Below are 18,094 nucleotides of genomic sequence, written 5' to 3' on the forward strand. Positions count from 1 at the left end.
ACGAATTGAAAAAAATTTGTGTGCAAACTCTGACGGTCAGAATATGTTATATAATAATTATTTTTGTATATTGTTCTCTTTTAATTAATCTGTTAGGAAAGTTAATTATCGGATTAGTTTGATATATAAAATTTAACACGCAATGTGATCCGAGTTATTAATTAATTAAAAGAGTTCATGAATTCAAAGGAACAAAATTATGATCGCTGTCAGAGTAAATTCGTTGTTCGAAATTGCCGATAATATTAACAGCCGTTCTCTCTTTTTTGTAACAATTTCGTCTGCTTTAACTTGCATCGCTGTGATTTCGATAGCACGTTTCTCGACTAAAAAATAGCGTTTAAATTCCTACGATCGGATACCGCCTAGGGATAACATTCGACGTATCCATAAACTTTTTACGACACCTTTTCCGATACAAAATGGCTCGGAAATCACGTATCATATTTTGTGCGCGATGCCCCGTGAGATGACAGATAAAATCTTTGTATTTTTATTCCCGTATATGTAAACATGTAAAAACATATAAACGCTCTATACAAAAGTAACTCAAATATACATTAACAGAAGTTAAGATTTCAGTTCTGCAAAAAAAAAAGATTTCTTATATACATATTTAAATGTCATCAAGCTTAATAATTTTATTTATAACCAAGTCAATATCATATAGAACGAGAGTGAAAATAAAACTCTTCTCTCTGTATTGTACCTAAAATATATTTTTCTAAAGTAAAATACGCAGTTCTCTCTTGTACATTGAAAAATACTATATTTACACGTAACCTACATATAGGTATATATGTATAGAAGTATTGCACTTCTATGCAGTTTCCGATTACTTCATAATGTATATATGTCGATATATCATGATGGAGTTGAAATCTTTTCTTCCTTTCCCTTCTTTTAAAAACGAATTTTGTTTTACATCACGATAAAAGTTGACATTTTGTTATCATTTTTCAACAGAAATTAAAATTTATTTGTACGTAAGTATTATATATAACATAATATAAGTTTTGATATAACAATGATGCATGCAGCAACATATCCTTTCATTTTCTCTTTTTCTATAATCTATGCTTGAAACACATCAAAATATTTTTAACATTTAACATGTCTATTTCGAAGCTACATAGATCTCTGATGGCAGGGAATAAGAGATGGCAGGAAATCGATATTTAATCGCTATTTCAAGAGTGCTGCTCTTGAATTAATGCCAGATAAACTTTGAATATCTTTGCTAAACATTAATTAACATTTAACATATATACCACTTTGCAACGTTTAACTTTTTAACGATTCAACTTTTTAACAGTTCATTATTAAAACAAAACCATTATATCAGTTATATCAATCATCGTATGTAGATATATGAAAAGGTCAAAAAAACCAATTGTTTTCCATGAAATATTTCTGTTTTAAAAAGAAAAAGAGAAATTTAGTGATAAATTATAAAGCCTTTTTTAAAGAAAATATAATTCTTGGCAAACTTTTAATAATATCAATTTTTTCTCTCATCAATATATACATTATGTAACGAACGAAACTTTGAACTGCATTGACCCAGTTGATTAAAAATTTATCTAAAATAATAGGTCACTTAAATTGCCTACGAATACTTTATACAATAAAAGCGATGAAAAATATAGAGAAAAATATAGAGAAAAAATACCAAATATGGAGCAGTCACATCTTTCACATTTTATTTTATAGAACATTTTTTTTTAATTTACTCATTGAATATTTATTTATTTGAAATCGTTGTATTATTCATATGTGGGAACAATATTTATTAAATTTAAAAGATATATATTGATAAAATATGAAATTCTATATAAATATCAAATACCAAAAAATATTTTAAAAATGACAAATTTGCACTTGAAAAAAGAATTCATATTATTGATCTTTCTTTGTAAAATATTATAGTGTTTTATGTTAAGAATGTTTTCCACATTTGGTATTTTTATTCTACGTTGCTGCGGTATAACTTGTAAATATCGATTTTTTAAAACTAAAATATCATTATACGAAGCAATTTAGTCAGTAATCGGAAATTTAGACCGATACGTTCCATCGTTACCGTAATTAATAATAACATGAAATTAACGAATATAACTGTATAATAAACGTTTAGATATTCTGACACAGTTTACCATCAACATCACTAATTAACAATTTAATTAACAATGAGGTAAAATTAGTAAATATAGTTACACAATTAATTATGTTGCGACGATCATATAAGCTCCTATAGCTTTAGACAAAAACTGTAGATAATCGATCGTCAGTATGTATGTAATAAATCAGTCAAAATATGTTTATGCAGAATAAAGCGCTTAAACGAATAATCGAAAAATTCGCGTTGTTATCGAAAATATGGAATATACTTTAGTTGTTTAAAAAATAACTGAAAAAGAAATGTAAAATGCAAGATTTTAGATTGTGATTTAAACATTCAATCAACTTAGCTAGAAAAAAATTTACTTCATATTTTCGATAGCAACGAGATTAATTCTACTCCGTTTTAAGTTTAGTTCTGCATATTATCGCAACTTTATATAGGATAGGCGCATCAGTGAGTTTATTAAATATTTGTATAACATACCTATATAAAATAATAATTAAGAACTTATATCTTCAAAATTCATATAAAATAATAAAGTTATATATATTTCTTATTTAATTTCATGTTTGTGTGTAAGATGTAATACACGACTAATCTTTTTAGTTACTTTATAACTTATGTCAATTATGTATCGAAACTATTATTTGTGTTTTATCAACTTTAAAATTTCACTCGTATTACTTTCGTTATTTTTTTACGATATATAAATGTTTACTTTAATTTAATTTATTTCCTCTGATGCGTCCATCATAATATATAATACTTTTTAAACATCGGAAGCGATATGAGTGGCAGCAGTCTACTCAGAAGAGTAAGACGTTATTGGTCAAAGCCATAACAATTGCTTCTGTAATTATGCACCCTGTAGACAATAATATACAGTGTACAACATACAAACATGTATGCGAAGCAGTCAAATTCTTCGATTAAATTAGGAACGATATCTTTCGACGTGATAATATACATATATGTCGGGATTTGATACAGCTCAACGATGTGCAATGTAAATAAATGTAATCAAATACAAATGCTCTAGAATATTAATAAATCGGAATGATATATAAATATTATATAAAATATAAAATTACATTCTTGCGTTACATTTAATATTTTTAGAACATCAGTCTATCACTCACATTGATGATACGCGTTTTTAATTTTTGAGACTTGTAGTTATCTACTTATAATTACAAAATAAAATCCATATTTACAATATAAAAAACAAATAAAAGTAATAATTGAAAGAAAGACAAATTAGTAACATTAAGTACTTTTGTGCAATTTCTTCTGTTAAATAATACCATCTAGCAATACCTGTTGGAAATAATACCATTTCGTGTATGGTGAAAATTCCTAAAACATCATTCAGTATAATACATATAAAAGGAGATATATATATCTCTCTCAGAATTTCCGCAGTTCCTTTTATTTATCGGTTTTTCTTTGATTTTATTATTAATCTTAATTATTTTAACGAAGATATCATAACATTGACAATTTTTTAGTTATGAGCAATCGAAAATGTAGATATTTTCACGAGTTTCAAAGAGGCGCAAATGAATGAGGCGCAATTAAACAAGATCTTTTGTTTAATTTTATATCGAACTTTACTCTTTCTCTCTCTCTCTCTCTCTCTCTCTCTCTCTCTCTCTCTCTCTCTCTCTCTCTCTCTCTCTCTTTCTCTCCTTCTTTAATAAAATTTTTATTTAAAATATAAAAATATTTATAGAAAAACATTAAGAAACAATTTTCCAATTTTTGTGAAAAAATAATTTACTTTAAATCAACGAAAAATTGATATAAATACGAATGCGGAATCACGGAAATTATGGGAAGCCTTATATCTATATAGGTATATATCATATATATATGTATCTTTCTCTAAATATAATATATATATGTATATATGTATATGTATATATCAGAACTTTGTTTTGTCTTTTATCGAACAGTCAGAATAAAAATATGTCTGAAAGATAATCTACTTCACAGTTCACGGAGTTCAAGACGAGCATCGGTTTTTCGTTGAAGTCGAATCAGATCAGAAATTAAGCTGATCTGACCCGATTCTAACGGAGATCTGTCGCTCAGACTCGTTTCTGATTTGACATGATGCTAACAAACAGCTGTCACTCGTTAGTAGATTTTACCTACAAGCACTGAACATACTCAATGCTTAAAGACATATTTGAAACAACAGCTTTTCTCTTTATAGCCGCTGAAGTAAATTAACGGTTCCTCCATTGCGTGCGACTTATGCAACCCTGTATTCGTGTAATTGATTTATACAAATAGTTCTTTAAACTATTTGTGTAGAAAAATCGTTACGTAACTATATCGATAGAAACAGAATGATAAAGACAATCATCTTAGGAAATATGCATGGAATTTCCTTTTTAACTACATATTTTCAGATCTTTTATCGAAACATTGTTGGCGTTCGTCAAGTAATACTTAAAAGTGAGCACAGTTCCAACGCCGTTTCCAATTTCGTTTTTGTATTATTCAACCCTATTCTACTTAAGTTTTGTGTAATAAAATAATCATCGGAGTCACAAACTTTTGCCTGTTATTAACATATCAATATTATTTGAAACTGAATTTTCTATCCTCCACAAACAGAACCGATATAAGTCAAATGTTGCAAACTTTGGAATGGACACTTTATTATTAATGTTATTGCTTATTACTTCATAGCCGCAATGGAAGTACACCCGATAATATAACATTAATAATCACTAAATCTATATTCTATCAACAGCGCTTAAACATATTGAATATACTTATTTGTAGAGATCTGTATATCTGAAGAGATTGCAGGCGTTCTACGTGTATTACGTATCTGGATGTAACATCTCTTTTACGTGTACAATTACTCTTTGGCATTCACGTATGCGATCAGCACTTTTAGAAGCGTAATATATGTGCCAGAACTTTTATCTCTTGGAATTAGCGCTTATTTGTGCGATCCTTTATCGTGGCATATGATATGGACTAGCCTTAAATTCTTCACCGTAAACAGATTGTCGTAACAGTCATAGATGTCCTGTTCATTGATCGTATCTTGTCGCGAGATCTGCAGCAGCTGCGGAATAAGCGTCCTCGACCTTTCAATTCTGCAAACAACAAATAACCAAATTGTTTCAAATCTACGAGTCTATTAACTCCTCTCCTGGTAATTAAATAAACTCTCTTAAACGGAGTTTATCGAATTTATATTTATTACAAAATAAATAAATCGTTTGCCATGTGTATAATATTGGGACGAACGCAACACATAAAAAGTAATCAAGTTTCGTCGATTATTACGCGCCAGATATTGGTATTGCGTATATCAAATAAATGAAATTGTTCCAGATTTAAATTATCGCGGAAATTTTCACGCATGCAAGGTTGTTAATAATTTTCCGAAATCATCCGGCGCGTCAGAATGATTCACGTTAATTAACGACAAATACTATAACAAATTATCTTACTTGTGATCCAAATTCCATGTAGAGAATAAGGCAAGCTCCTCCTTGGATCTGTACGGGTTAATCTTGTGTCTGTCGCCGTAGGGACAGCCGTCGGCGTTCCATCGACCCTCGCATTTAAACTCGCCCTTCCTGTCGCAAATAGCGATTTGCGTATCTCGCGGTTTTACGCGATAAGGACAACTGTCCTCCCATTTTTTGTCGCTCGCCGCTTTCGCGTTTTTCTTTTCGGAATCGAGGAACTTTCTCGCGTCCGTCTCGTCGATCGTATCCGAATCGGCGGTCACATTCGTTTCCAACGACTGAGGCAAACGGAGATACGGTTGACGGAGATATGTTTCGTCGCTAATACGACCGAAATTGCAGGGACAATGGTCGTAACATCGGCCGTAATCGGTCTCGTCAGTGTCGCTTTCAGTCTCCGCTCTACTCCTGTCAAAGTAATACCCGAAATAGTGATCCTCCTTGAGCTGAAGCTTGAAGAACGCTATCGTATGCAGCAGCTGCTGCCTCGCCTTGTAATCGTTCATGAACACGTCCGAGCACTTGATCTGCTCGATCGTCTTGTAAAGATAAGTGCGTATTCTATCCTGACATCTGCGATGCATGTACGCTTCCTGTGAATGAAGTTAAAGATTGGTTTACGTTTTTTAATTCCAGAGTTCTAAATACCAAAGAAAATATATTGCTTTTAAATGTAAAGAAATATTTTAATTATATCAGATAATACGTGTGCATATATTAAAGACATTATTTAAAAGATGACGTTCGTGGAATACATAAATTGGTAAACACTTAAGTTTAGCGAAATTTTTAAGAGGATACCTTACTTTATTAAACTCACCTTTGACATATAATTGGTTTCCAAATTTTCAAACCATTCGGGATGCTCCTGCCTTGTGCTAAGCGCTGTCTTAGAGTCATCCTTGTTCAACACTCTGTTCAACAAGGCGACTTTTGCTTTAAGATTATCCGTCAGGAATTGCGTCACCCTGTCGCCGGCGGTGAGGAAATCAATGTTCACGCGTCTCAGTGCATCGTAGAGAATGTCCGCGTCTGCGGGAAATCGTTTGTCCTTGAAAAACATCGCGCGCCGTATCCTCGCTCATGTCGGAAAGATCGCGATTTCTTTTTTTCCCGTTCCGCGAGTCGTATTCGGCCTTGCCAAGAAGTTCGCAAACTTCGAGAGGCTGACACTGGACCCGGAATATTTAACTTTGGCGCTCGGCCAAACGCAGCGCATTCGTTATTGTGCCGCGATAAACTTACGTTGAATTTTTAGACCATTGAATTTGTGACTCGGAAGTGCATTTAAATTATGGAGTATCAAGTGGTAAATGTACAATGTTGGAATATCAAGTGGATGTAGTGGAACGAAAACACAGTATCAGCTTTGGACAGTGGCGAGTTGCGAATCTATCGATGACAAAAAACGTTGAGAAATCGATCGTGATAAAAGCATCAATTGCAAGAATCGGCATGCATGTATATACAAGATTTACACGTACATACATACATGTATTTGAAAAAGCGATACAGTTCTCTTTTTTGGAAAAATAAAAGATTGATACAAAAATGTTCACGGTGGTGAAATTTTTTATCGTTTGAAAAAGAAATAGCAAACTGTAATTTACTGAGTAAAGTTATTTTAAGGTTTAAAAATTCTATTGGCTATTCTATATGATAACTTGGTAACTATTCATAGCCCTTTGACACTATTATATTAATCAGCTTCTCTATAAATTTAATTTCTTTAGCACACGATAATTATTTATGTTATTGGTTGAAACTGGAACGATTAAAATCATCTCAAAGATCAGAAACAGAATATTCAAATTCTGAATACATTTCAAAGATCCAAGATAAAATATTCAAATTCTGAACACGTGATATCTTTTTCTATTGTTGCTAATATAACCACATTAAAAACTGCTCCAGTTTCAAAGCATATTGATATGTTTAATATTGTATTATGTATTGTTTGTACTAACCAGATAACACTTGTTCCCCTGGCTTCTGCAAAATCAAAGTAGTCTGTGGTGCCAATGTACAAAAATACTCTTCATCGATCAGTGATCCGTCTAGAAGAAAGACATTCACTTCCGCTGGATCGTTAGTTACCTACAAGAATGCATAATCGATCAGTTTACCATTCTATCTAATTATTCTAATTAATTTGGCGAGGAATACCTATTACGTTCGATATATTTACATTGAAAAAACTCTTTTTCTGCTCGTTAATTAATTAACGTTCGTGAACTAACTATTTTGAATAAATGACGAAGTAATACGAGAGAATATTCGATATCTCAAACAAACGTCAAGGCTATAATATAATACATTTCCGTTAGTTTCCCGAAGGCCGAATACAAGGTTTTCATCAATTTTTACATCACTTCTCTTGGCGTGACGGTATTATTTTCACATTTCTCTCGCGATTCTGAACAATGGAGATTGATGCTGCAAATTACCGAGTATTCATGAGCCTTCAATTTTTCTCGAACAACGAGGTTGTTATAAAAGTTTGAACTCTGATAAATAACAAAAAATTTAAAAAACTGCTGTTCTATCACATGTATACAATATGGTAGTTTTCTAATAATAATTTTTAATTGTATTGAATATATTGCGCAAAACTGACTTAAAGTTTACTTACGTTCTAATTTATTTTAATAATGATTTATTCGAGAATGTTAATTTTAAAAGGCGTATTCGCGATTTTGCGTTGGCTCGGGTTGACATTGGCCTAGCGAACTATTTGGGTCGACCTTTAAGCCAGCGCGAAAAGCGGATTCGCGACCTTAACATTGAGATTACTTCCTGTCCCTGGCCCGGCTGGTTCGATAGAGCCAGCGGTTGCGGGCGAGCGGATGCGGATCCTTTTCAAGGACGCACTGCAACCGGATCGACCTATCTATTCGCGAAATGCGACTATCATCGGCTACGCCGTACGTTTCCGGTCTCTCTCACTTCAAAGCACGGAAAGAACGGTTTTGCTGAAGTATCTAAAAATTTAGCTAGATACAGATCTGAAAATAATTTTGTTGCACCATCAAAATAATCGTAGTAGGTCACTGAAGTATGATGATAATACTATAAAAAATTTTGACATTTTAGCAGTCAGTTTGAGTGTTCTACATAATTATTTTGATGGTGCAACAAAATTATTTTCAGATCTGTATCTAGCTAAATTTTTAGGTACTTCAGCAAAATTGTTCTTTCCGTGAGGTAATCGTTGAAAAATGTTTTCAATACAATTGATATAATCCAGAATACATTTAGGGGAACGTGGAACAAGACGGAGTATCGGATTTTTTTCCACCACGTAACACTATCCATGGGATTCTTTTAGAACTTGATCATGCGAAAACCAGCCTATGGTTTGACGGTCGCTGATTTCATTCCGATGCGTTTCGTCATTTCCATAAGTCGCGTTCAGTTTGTGCATTGTGTTACAATATTGCGACTTCATATTTGCTGTTTAAACTGAGACGGAAGAAACGTGAGTATTATTTTGAATTCTTTATTACACTATCTCGGCACTGTTTTCATGAGTTCCCAAAACAGTCGATGTTTTTATTTTCAATGCACAAATTTTGCGTTATTATGAAATAACTTAAAAATGTTGCTTCGGGACAAGACGGGGTGGGGCATGACGGGGTACTACCCCGACAACATTTTGTTATCGAAGTTATTGAAGATAACCAGTGCCTCTACTGTCAACTGTCATGATTGTTCCGACGAAGGGTGGATTCGTTACACCGCGCTTGTGCACGATGGGCCACGTAACTCTTGCGCAACTCTTGACAATGAGGATGAAAACGCTGTTCATGTCTGCGTTTTATGTGAGAAATAAATAAATATAGAATATTTACGATTGTCTTAACTAGCAATAAATATATTATTTCTTTATTTTGACTTTTTAATGTTAAAATTAAATGTTTAGGGCGGGTAAATGGAGGTACTCCGTCTTGCCCTGCCTATGGGGCAAGACGCTGCAAAAGACATTTTTTTCAAATATTGCTTTTTAGACCAATTATTCAAAAAGGATTTAATAAAAGGATTTGTGTTGAAAAAATAAATGTTTTTTTTATATTTAGTAGTCATTTCATGTAGTTAAACATTAAGTACCTCATCTTGCCCCATGTTCCCCTATTTCTTTTAATCAATATTTACGTCACGTCATCGCAATTGTATTAAGCATTCATATACGCATATCAAAGAAAAAAAATGTGACGTAACAGTGACCGAATATCGCAAGCGACATTTTACTTTTCTAATAATTAATATTTCTTCTTATAATATTGCGAAGAATAAAAGGAATTGAATCGCTCACTAATATAAAGATTACAGAAAAAAAAATTATTTATCAAAGGATGTCAATATGCATAAAAATCATAATTACACAAATAAAACAGTGTAATCTTAACATGTAAAATTTTATTTTCTTGAGTATCTCTGCACTGCGCTATCGTATCCGTGCTTAATGAGAAGATATCTCAAGAGTACCATCTGTCAAGTTGCATAACTTCTAAGATATTCTTGTTACTCGATGCAAATCACTGTACACTTTTGATGAATGGCTTCTGTATTTTCGCAACGCTACATTAAGCAAACACTATGACCTATGCCACATGTGTGTTCCAATTCTCTATGCCTGTTATCCTGAAGATCATCGCGTATACACTGCAAGTCCAAAAGTGTGTTATTTTAGCTGAAGCTCTTCTTACATATTGTTTTCCGTTTTAAATCACATTATTTAACACTATCGAATGTATTAACTTTTAATTTAATACGATAAACGGGCAAAAACGTGTTAAATGATCAAACGTATAATTTAACACATGAAGAAACATGTAAAAAGAGCTTTAGTCAAATGTGTCATTTTTAGACATTTATGCGTGTAAAAATAACACACTTGAATTTGCGACCGATTAAAAATCATCATGGACAATAATGATCGCTAAGCAACTTGGAAGAAAATCGGAACGAAAGCAGGATTTATTCGGCACGATTTAAGTGACTAAGTGCGCGCATAATGGAGAGAAAGAAATGCATTGAACGAGTGTCGAGAGTCGAGTAAATCTATACAACAATGAATCGTTTAAGTGCACATGCACTGGGCGCTATTCTTGCTTTCGACTGCAAGGACAAATTCCACATTCCATGAAGCATTTAATGGCCGTAAATCGAGCAGCAATGAGTCGACTTACGCTCATTCAATGCGCCTGAAACGGGCGTTGTTTTTGCTCTCCATTGTGTCATGGGCACTTTGTTACCGTAAACAATGCCGGTGTTTTAAATTTAAAAAAAAAGCAAGAGGTATTCAAAATACGATTGACAAGATATTTTCTAAATGTTTTTCTCTATCGAGGATACGTCAGTAGTTGCATCGACGTTTATCTCGAACGTACTTCTGACGCTCAAAGCAACGCAAATTACTCTGTTACTTTAAATAAAAACTCGCGTTATTTACGTAACGATCGTATGATTTGTATGTCCGTATTACGTGAACCAGCACGGTTTGTCCAAAAGTACATAAATCTAGCTCAAATCTATGCCAGTCATCGGCATCTAAATACTCGATAAATGTAAATGCGCGGCATTTACATGATAAACATCGTTACATTTTCGCGTGCGCGCGGTTTACATTGCGTGAAAATGCGTTGAATTATTCATACGATGTACGGTTTTTGTTTCGGCGCGCACATAGCGAATGAACGCATCGTCCGAAATACCGAAATTAACTTAATATAAAACAACGTAAAGTTAATGTCTGCTTTATATTAATATATACTTACATTTAATTTTAAGCACGCTTTCTGTTTCAAATCCTGAAAATTCCGGCAAGCAATACCGACTTTGCGCATACGACTCACATCGGTCACTTTGTAGCCTTTGAGCTGAAATCAATTTGCCACATGGAAAGATATAAAATAATTAAATTGATAAAAATTTTTACTAAGAGTAACTTTTTAAAAATATTATTACATTAAAAGGACTGCTTTTTAATTTAATATTTTATATAAATGTAATAAAATCTTCTGGAAGCAAATACGCAATTAATAAAGCTCTCTGACATATAGACTAATAAAATTTTGTAAATAAAAAATAATATAATTAGGTACAATATAAAATAAAAATATATCAAGTAACAATTATTAGTACTAGTATTGAGATTAGAGCGCAGCAACTGTAGGCTCTAGGCCAATAAAATAAATTACATTAAAGGTCGTCGGGTAATATTAAATTATTTCGGACCAAGTAACCGCGTAATTGCATTCTGCATCACGTTCAAGGCCATCGGATTTCAGAGCTTTGCACGCGTACAATTTCTTCGAGTGACCCACATTTTATATTCAATGGCGTCCACTCGACACGTCACGTCAAAATGCAAATGTCATGAATAATGAAGCCGCTGATACTAAAATTCATCAAATCCCCTCGAACGCGTTATTACATATATATTGTTGATTAACGGCAAAATGACAGATTGGATACAAGTCGTGATATACCATTAGATATCGGCATTCTTGCATGAAAATATTCTTTAGCAATAAACTTTACATTTTAACACATATTACAAGAATAAATACGACAAAGGTATTGCGGTATAGAGATAATAGATATTTCACTATATACTGAACACTTGGACATTATTATTATATTAAATCAGCGATAGGTAGCTGAGAGGATCTTTTCGCATCCAATAGCTCCGAGTCTTATTTAATCCCAGAGTGCAAATGCAACTTAATTAAAAAGTAGCCGTTCAATAAATATAATTATTTAAAGAAAAATAAATCTTTTAAGAATATTCCTCGATTGCCAGTCGCTTCTTCAAGAATGCAGTTAATACGTGCATTCTACTCCGATACATCAGATGTTTATCGCGCAACTGGCATGCAAGATAAGCAGCACGTGTCGCCTACCTCGCTTTTGCAAGACGAGATGTCCGTCAGACGGCGAAAGCAGTCGGCGATGAGAGACATGTTTCGCCGACGGAGAACCGATGACGGTCGTCGGGCGGGAGAGAGAGACGAGGACGAGCCCCTTCATCCGTATTGCACCGCACCAAACTCTCCCGACGTTCGCTCTTGCACGCCGCCGCGCCGCCGCGTTGCCCCACTCACACTGACCCTGACACTGTCGCTCTTATCAAGCGTTCACGGACGTTCGGATAAGATCCGCGCGAGAGAACGGAATAATCGCTCGCGAAGGGAACAAGTGGGGAGACGCGAAGAGAGAAAAAAAAATCATTGAATAAAAACAGAGTAGGCAGACAGAGCGCAGCGAACAACTGTTGCCGCATCAGGTACTAAACAGACTAGCAGTAAACTGGTCGCGGGATCAGGTAGTGGGGTCGCTGTGAAAACGGCTACTACCACGCAAGTACTGTGGACTGGTACGTATAAGGACGAAGGTCGGAGGAGAGAAGGGTGCGGTGCGCCGTGGGATGAGAGAGAAAGAGAAAGAGAGAGACGGAACTAGCAATTCCAGCACCAGCGAGACACGAGGAAGGAATGCGTCCCGGTTGGAATATAGGAGATGGAGAACCAGTACATACACCGGAAGACGCGCCTGCGAACTGAACGCTTTTGCGTTCTGATATATAACAGAGGGCAGCATTTGATAGGAAGCCAGGCGGCACAAAGATAATTCACAGATACCGACGTGAATACCCTTCCGATACCTGAATACTGAAAAGAAAATATTTTCTGCACCAGCAGTCATAGCGCTGTTAGTTAGTTAGTAAAAAAATATGAATACGGATTTAAATACCTTAAGTGTAATTAAATGATATTTTTGATTAGTATAATTTTAAGAAATAAAAAATATATATATTATACAGTGAAGACATCATTAGTTATGAAATATTAAATTTGGTATATATCTTTCATTCAATTTATATCTTTAATTTAATATTAAATTTGATATATATCTTTAATTCAATTGTCTTCAAAGATTGCAATATAAATTAGAAAAAATGTATTTTTTGTATGTTAAGATTTATGCGATAATAAATTTTATTTTATTTATACATACACTGAGAAAAAAAATGTTCTGCATTTTAGTAAATATAGTTTGCATACAACCGTGACACCATTTATTAAAATAAAGAACATTTTCCTTTTTATTAATATATTTTTTTCTCAGTGAATACAGATGTACTAATAAAAAGGAAACTTTTCTTCATTTTAGTAAATAGAATCACAGTTGTTTGCAAACTAATATTTACAAAACATACAGAAATGCAGAATATTTTCTTCTCAGTGTATAAATTCTAATTGAATTAAATTATATAAAAGAGTTTAAATAATTAAAAATGTAATAAAATAATTAAACTGTAATAATTTTAATTTAAATAGTAGAATATATAATACTAATAATAGAATATATGTATTACGTAAATTAAATGTAAATTAAATTAAAACCTAATGAGAAATAATGTTTATTTTTTTATTTATTAACATATGATCGGTAGTTACGTGTTTAACCCAGAACATTTATATTTTAAGAGTTCAAAATTACTAATGACACGTGTTTATTATTTGGATATTAAAACTTTTAATTTAGAAAGGCATTTAGCTTCATATAAAGAACACATCAAGTCTCGTTGTCAATTTTAATTTGATGTAACATGGTATTTTACGAAACGCTAAAGAATCGAAAACGAAGCGATATAAAAGAGCACTCCTCAGCAAAACTGAAGACAAAGAAAAGAAGAAATACATTAAAATAACAAAATGTATTTGCAAATTTTATAAAGACTTCAAAGGCCGTGCATATATCTGCAGAAATGATAATCAAAAAGATTTTCAAGCGAGCCGAAAGAAAACTAATTGTTTTTATATAATAATGATTAGATACAATTTCTTAAAATACACTAAGCAGTAGACTTGATTATAAGCATTTTTATCTTATATATTTGTCATAATATTGGATAAATAGTGTCACAGCATTGTGACGAAGACTTGCATCATGATTTGCATTATTATTATAAATGTGCATAAAAAATAAAACCTTAATTAACATAATCAAGGAATCTCAAAGTCAAAAAGATTATCGCGTCGAAAATAGTAGAATATATACAAAATATATATATAAAAAATTATAGCAATATAACGCATACTTTTTTTTAGTCAAAGAAAAAATTGTTGCGTAATGTTTTGGAATGTTAAATGTCAAAGGGAGAAACTAAAAGATTGTTGACGAAAAACTTGTTGCTTTACTTTGTTTTGGAATATTAAATGTCAAGAGGACATATAAAATGTCAAGAGGACCGAAAATAAAAAGGAATATTGAATATTGTAGGAATAATAATAACATTATTTATGCAAATACCAGAAAAATATGGAGAAAAATATCTATGCATCTGTTTTAAAACTTTAACGCCGTTGCTAGACAAAGAATACTCACTAAGGATGAGAAGAAATATATGATCGTGATAGAGAAAACAACCTGACTTTTCTATTCAACGAAAGCCATCTCGTCGGCAAGATGCAATTAACATTATATATTATTGCGAAAGTATATGTAATTCTCTTGTTATGCTCACGATAAACATTCCATGGAACGATGCTTCACGTAAATACATATGTACAAGCATTGTGTAAAACTACAAAATCCGAAAAACGTTCACGTAATTACTGCATACTACGAGATATGTTATTATATAAATCATCATAATTCTTGACATTTGACGTCATTATAGATTGAATATTTATAAAATCGATAAGTCCGACCTTCTAAATTGCGCTTGTTAAATATCTTCTACCTGCATTCAATTTCTTTCTCATCTGTTAATTATAAGCAATATAATTTAATAGGTGCACATTATGAGAGAAAAGCGTGCGATTATAACTGGGAAAAAATAACAAAAGAATACATATGAGAATCTGTGCAATAATTAACACGCATTTACATATTATAATAATGGTTTGCTTATCAACGGAAATTATACTTATATGTCACGAACGATTGTGCTATTAAATAACAATTTATACTAATTTAAGTAGTATTACCCAGACATAATGAAAAGTAGTATTATCCAGAGAGAGAGAGAGAGAGAGAGAGAGAGAGAGAGAGCGCATTAAATTCATTATAATTTACATTCAGAGTTTACAAAGATATTTGCATACTAAACAATTATCAAGCATAGCGCACAACAAAAGAACTAATTAATATCGCGAGAAAAAGTAACAATTAGGTACAATAATTACAACTTTATATAGCTTCTTAAAGAGTGGTATAAATGATAAATGACTTGATAAAAATTGTTAGAAATGATTAAAGAAACAAATTTTGTAAATATTATATCGGTAGAAATTATAGGTACGTTCAACAACAAAAAGAAATTTATAATGTGCCAGAAAATTGCCTTGCGACAAAAGATCGGTAAGGCCTCAGGCAAGGTTAAAGGGAGCTGCAAAAAAGCTGCAGACATTACCTTTGTTATCATGAGCACCTTCTCCGCGAGTTCTTTCAACTCGCGTTTATGATCGACCTCGATATACGCGCATAAAATTCGATGGAAAGTGTCTCTCGCAACGTCTTCTTTTCCGTTTAACTATAGATCTAATGTTTTATTAGAGGAATCTCGCAATTTTAAAACCAAATTAGATACGGTAGCAAATTTTTTCATACAGCTGGAGGAGAATAACGTTATTTGCAGTTGCTCTGACGTAAGCTGTCTTCTCATTAAAACGCGGACATGATTACAGATTATTGCAGATAGTAATACATTACAGACAAGATGCAGGCATATGTATGAAATGTCATCTTGCTCTGGCTTATTAATTGAAGCGTTACTGTAAATAATATAAACAAGATACAATAGTGATATATGGGAAATATATGAAATATTACCATCTAATAACTGTGTTCATCATTTATTGCATGCTTTATTAATTTCAGTCGTATATAAAATTGATAGATCAAAGTATCAAATATGATTTTTTTGCTAAGTTTTATATAACTATATTATATATAGCTTAAATTTATGACAAGTATATGGGAGGAAATACATATTATTCGAATGTCTAATCTTAACGCTACATTATCTGAAATTTTTTTACTTATATGTAAGGTTCTACCGATTATTACACACAATTGATTGTCTAACAGTTATTGACTGATTGCTAATAATCCACACAAATCATAATGTAAATCTTCTCTTGCAAACAGTGTCGCGATTACTGTGCATCTTCTTCTTTCAATCGTCACCACAAATTTTCCATCACTTGCATTAGTCACATATTTGCGTTGTAAGATAATGGGTTTCAATAGCGAAGCTATAACGCAAGATGACAAAAAATAGGCTTGCAGGGAGTGGCGTATTGCAATTTAGAAAAATAAATTTTGAAAGTAACCAAACAAGTAGGTATGGATTTCGCGAGAAATCTCAAGCGATAGTTAACTAATCAACCAATAAAGCCGTAAGAAATTCGCCAATGTGCCAATTACTACTACGCGCGAATATACATTATATATATATATATATATATATATATATATATATATATATATATAGAGAGAGAGAGAGAGAGAGAGAGAGAGAGAGAGAGAGAGAGAGAGAGAGAGAGAGATGTGTGTGTGTAAGCGTAATCGGTCTCTGTTACGCCAAGTTTCACAATGACAATACAAATATTCCCATAATCTTTGGTAAGAATTACAAGAATTCTCGAGTCACATTGAGTCGAGTGACATGATGAACAAAGATCGTAATTATGTAAATCGACATGTACCACTTTGTTCCTTTTCTAAGATAGCGATTAAAACATGGATTCCCATGTGACTTACTGAGTATTGATTCAGTACGTTTTGTTTGATGTCCAAAGTGTTCGCGCCAGATTATTTTATGTATTACATTCCTTTTTCATATTTTTATGCTTCTTCTGACGCAATTAAGTTACACAACGTTAGTAAAAGATACTTGCTTTCATGGCTAGCCCATAATTCCCAATACAAGTTCGTGTTGTAATATGACTATTGTAAATATATATACGCGCGCGCGCGAAATAAGACAAATGAGATTTTTTTCAAGGTTAGAATAACTCAAAAACTTTTATACATAACTTCAATTTTTTATTTTCTAAAATGTGTCGTTTTCGTTTTTTGTAATCTAATATAACGCTTTATATCTAAATTAATAGCACATTTCTTCAGATTACGGAGTTCTAAACAATGTTATTTTCAAAGTTTTTATTAATGTGCTGATATAATTTAATATTATCTATTATAATTTCTTTTTCGAAACCCTTTCGAATTATTTGTGAGACGCAGTTACAAGTGAAGTATATATACTGATTACTACATTATACATAAATCTTGCGTCGGTGGTAGACCTCCAAATACTTAATAACAACACGACGAAAGGAAGGACAGCGGTCTGATAAAAACACTTCGCTCGTCGATACATTGCGCTACTGCTGTTGCTGCTGCTACTGCTCCGGAGGACGTCCACGTCGTTTGCGAAAGGGGGAAAGAACCCGCG

General features: G+C 32.6%; 1 protein-coding gene across 2 annotated transcripts; it reads right to left on the minus strand.

Moving 5' to 3' along the window:
• Window positions 1-626: 626 nt before the first annotated feature.
• On the minus strand, window positions 627-13,136 carry Drep4 (DNA fragmentation factor-related protein 4). Of its 2 annotated transcripts, none has more exons than XM_071725385.1 (6): window positions 12,531-13,136; window positions 11,403-11,504; window positions 7,593-7,722; window positions 6,446-6,657; window positions 5,605-6,218; window positions 627-5,244 (listed from the first exon to the last, which is right to left on the minus strand). In XM_071725385.1, exons 1-6 carry the CDS (start codon window positions 12,588-12,590, stop codon window positions 5,085-5,087), a joined length of 1,278 nt encoding a protein of 425 aa, XP_071581486.1. In that variant the 5' UTR covers window positions 12,591-13,136; the 3' UTR covers window positions 627-5,084. The 2 variants fall into 2 exon arrangements, with proteins under 2 accessions (XP_071581486.1, XP_071581490.1); XM_071725389.1 differs by lacking the exon at window positions 12,531-13,136 and adding an exon at window positions 10,111-10,287.
• Window positions 13,137-18,094: the final 4,958 nt, after the last annotated feature.

This window comes from Temnothorax nylanderi, unplaced genomic scaffold (assembly GCF_030848795.1).
Source record: "Temnothorax nylanderi isolate EJ_2023f unplaced genomic scaffold, tnyl_v1.0 TNYL_tig0009_pilon, whole genome shotgun sequence".
NCBI lineage: Eukaryota > Metazoa > Arthropoda > Insecta > Hymenoptera > Formicidae > Temnothorax > Temnothorax nylanderi.

Excerpts from the sequence above, each read along its gene's own strand:
- Drep4 (XM_071725385.1), bottom strand. The coding sequence starts at position 12,590 with ATGTCTCTCATCGCCGACTGCTTTCGCCGTCTGACGGACATCTCGTCT. Across the intron at positions 6,658-7,592 it reads AGGGGAACAAGTGTTATCTG|ACGCGGACATTCTCTACGAT; the intron begins GTTAGTACAAAC and ends GATTTCCCGCAG. Across the intron at positions 5,245-5,604 it reads ACATGGAATTTGGATCACAA|AATTGAAAGGTCGAGGACGC; the intron begins GTAAGATAATTT and ends TGTTGTTTGCAG.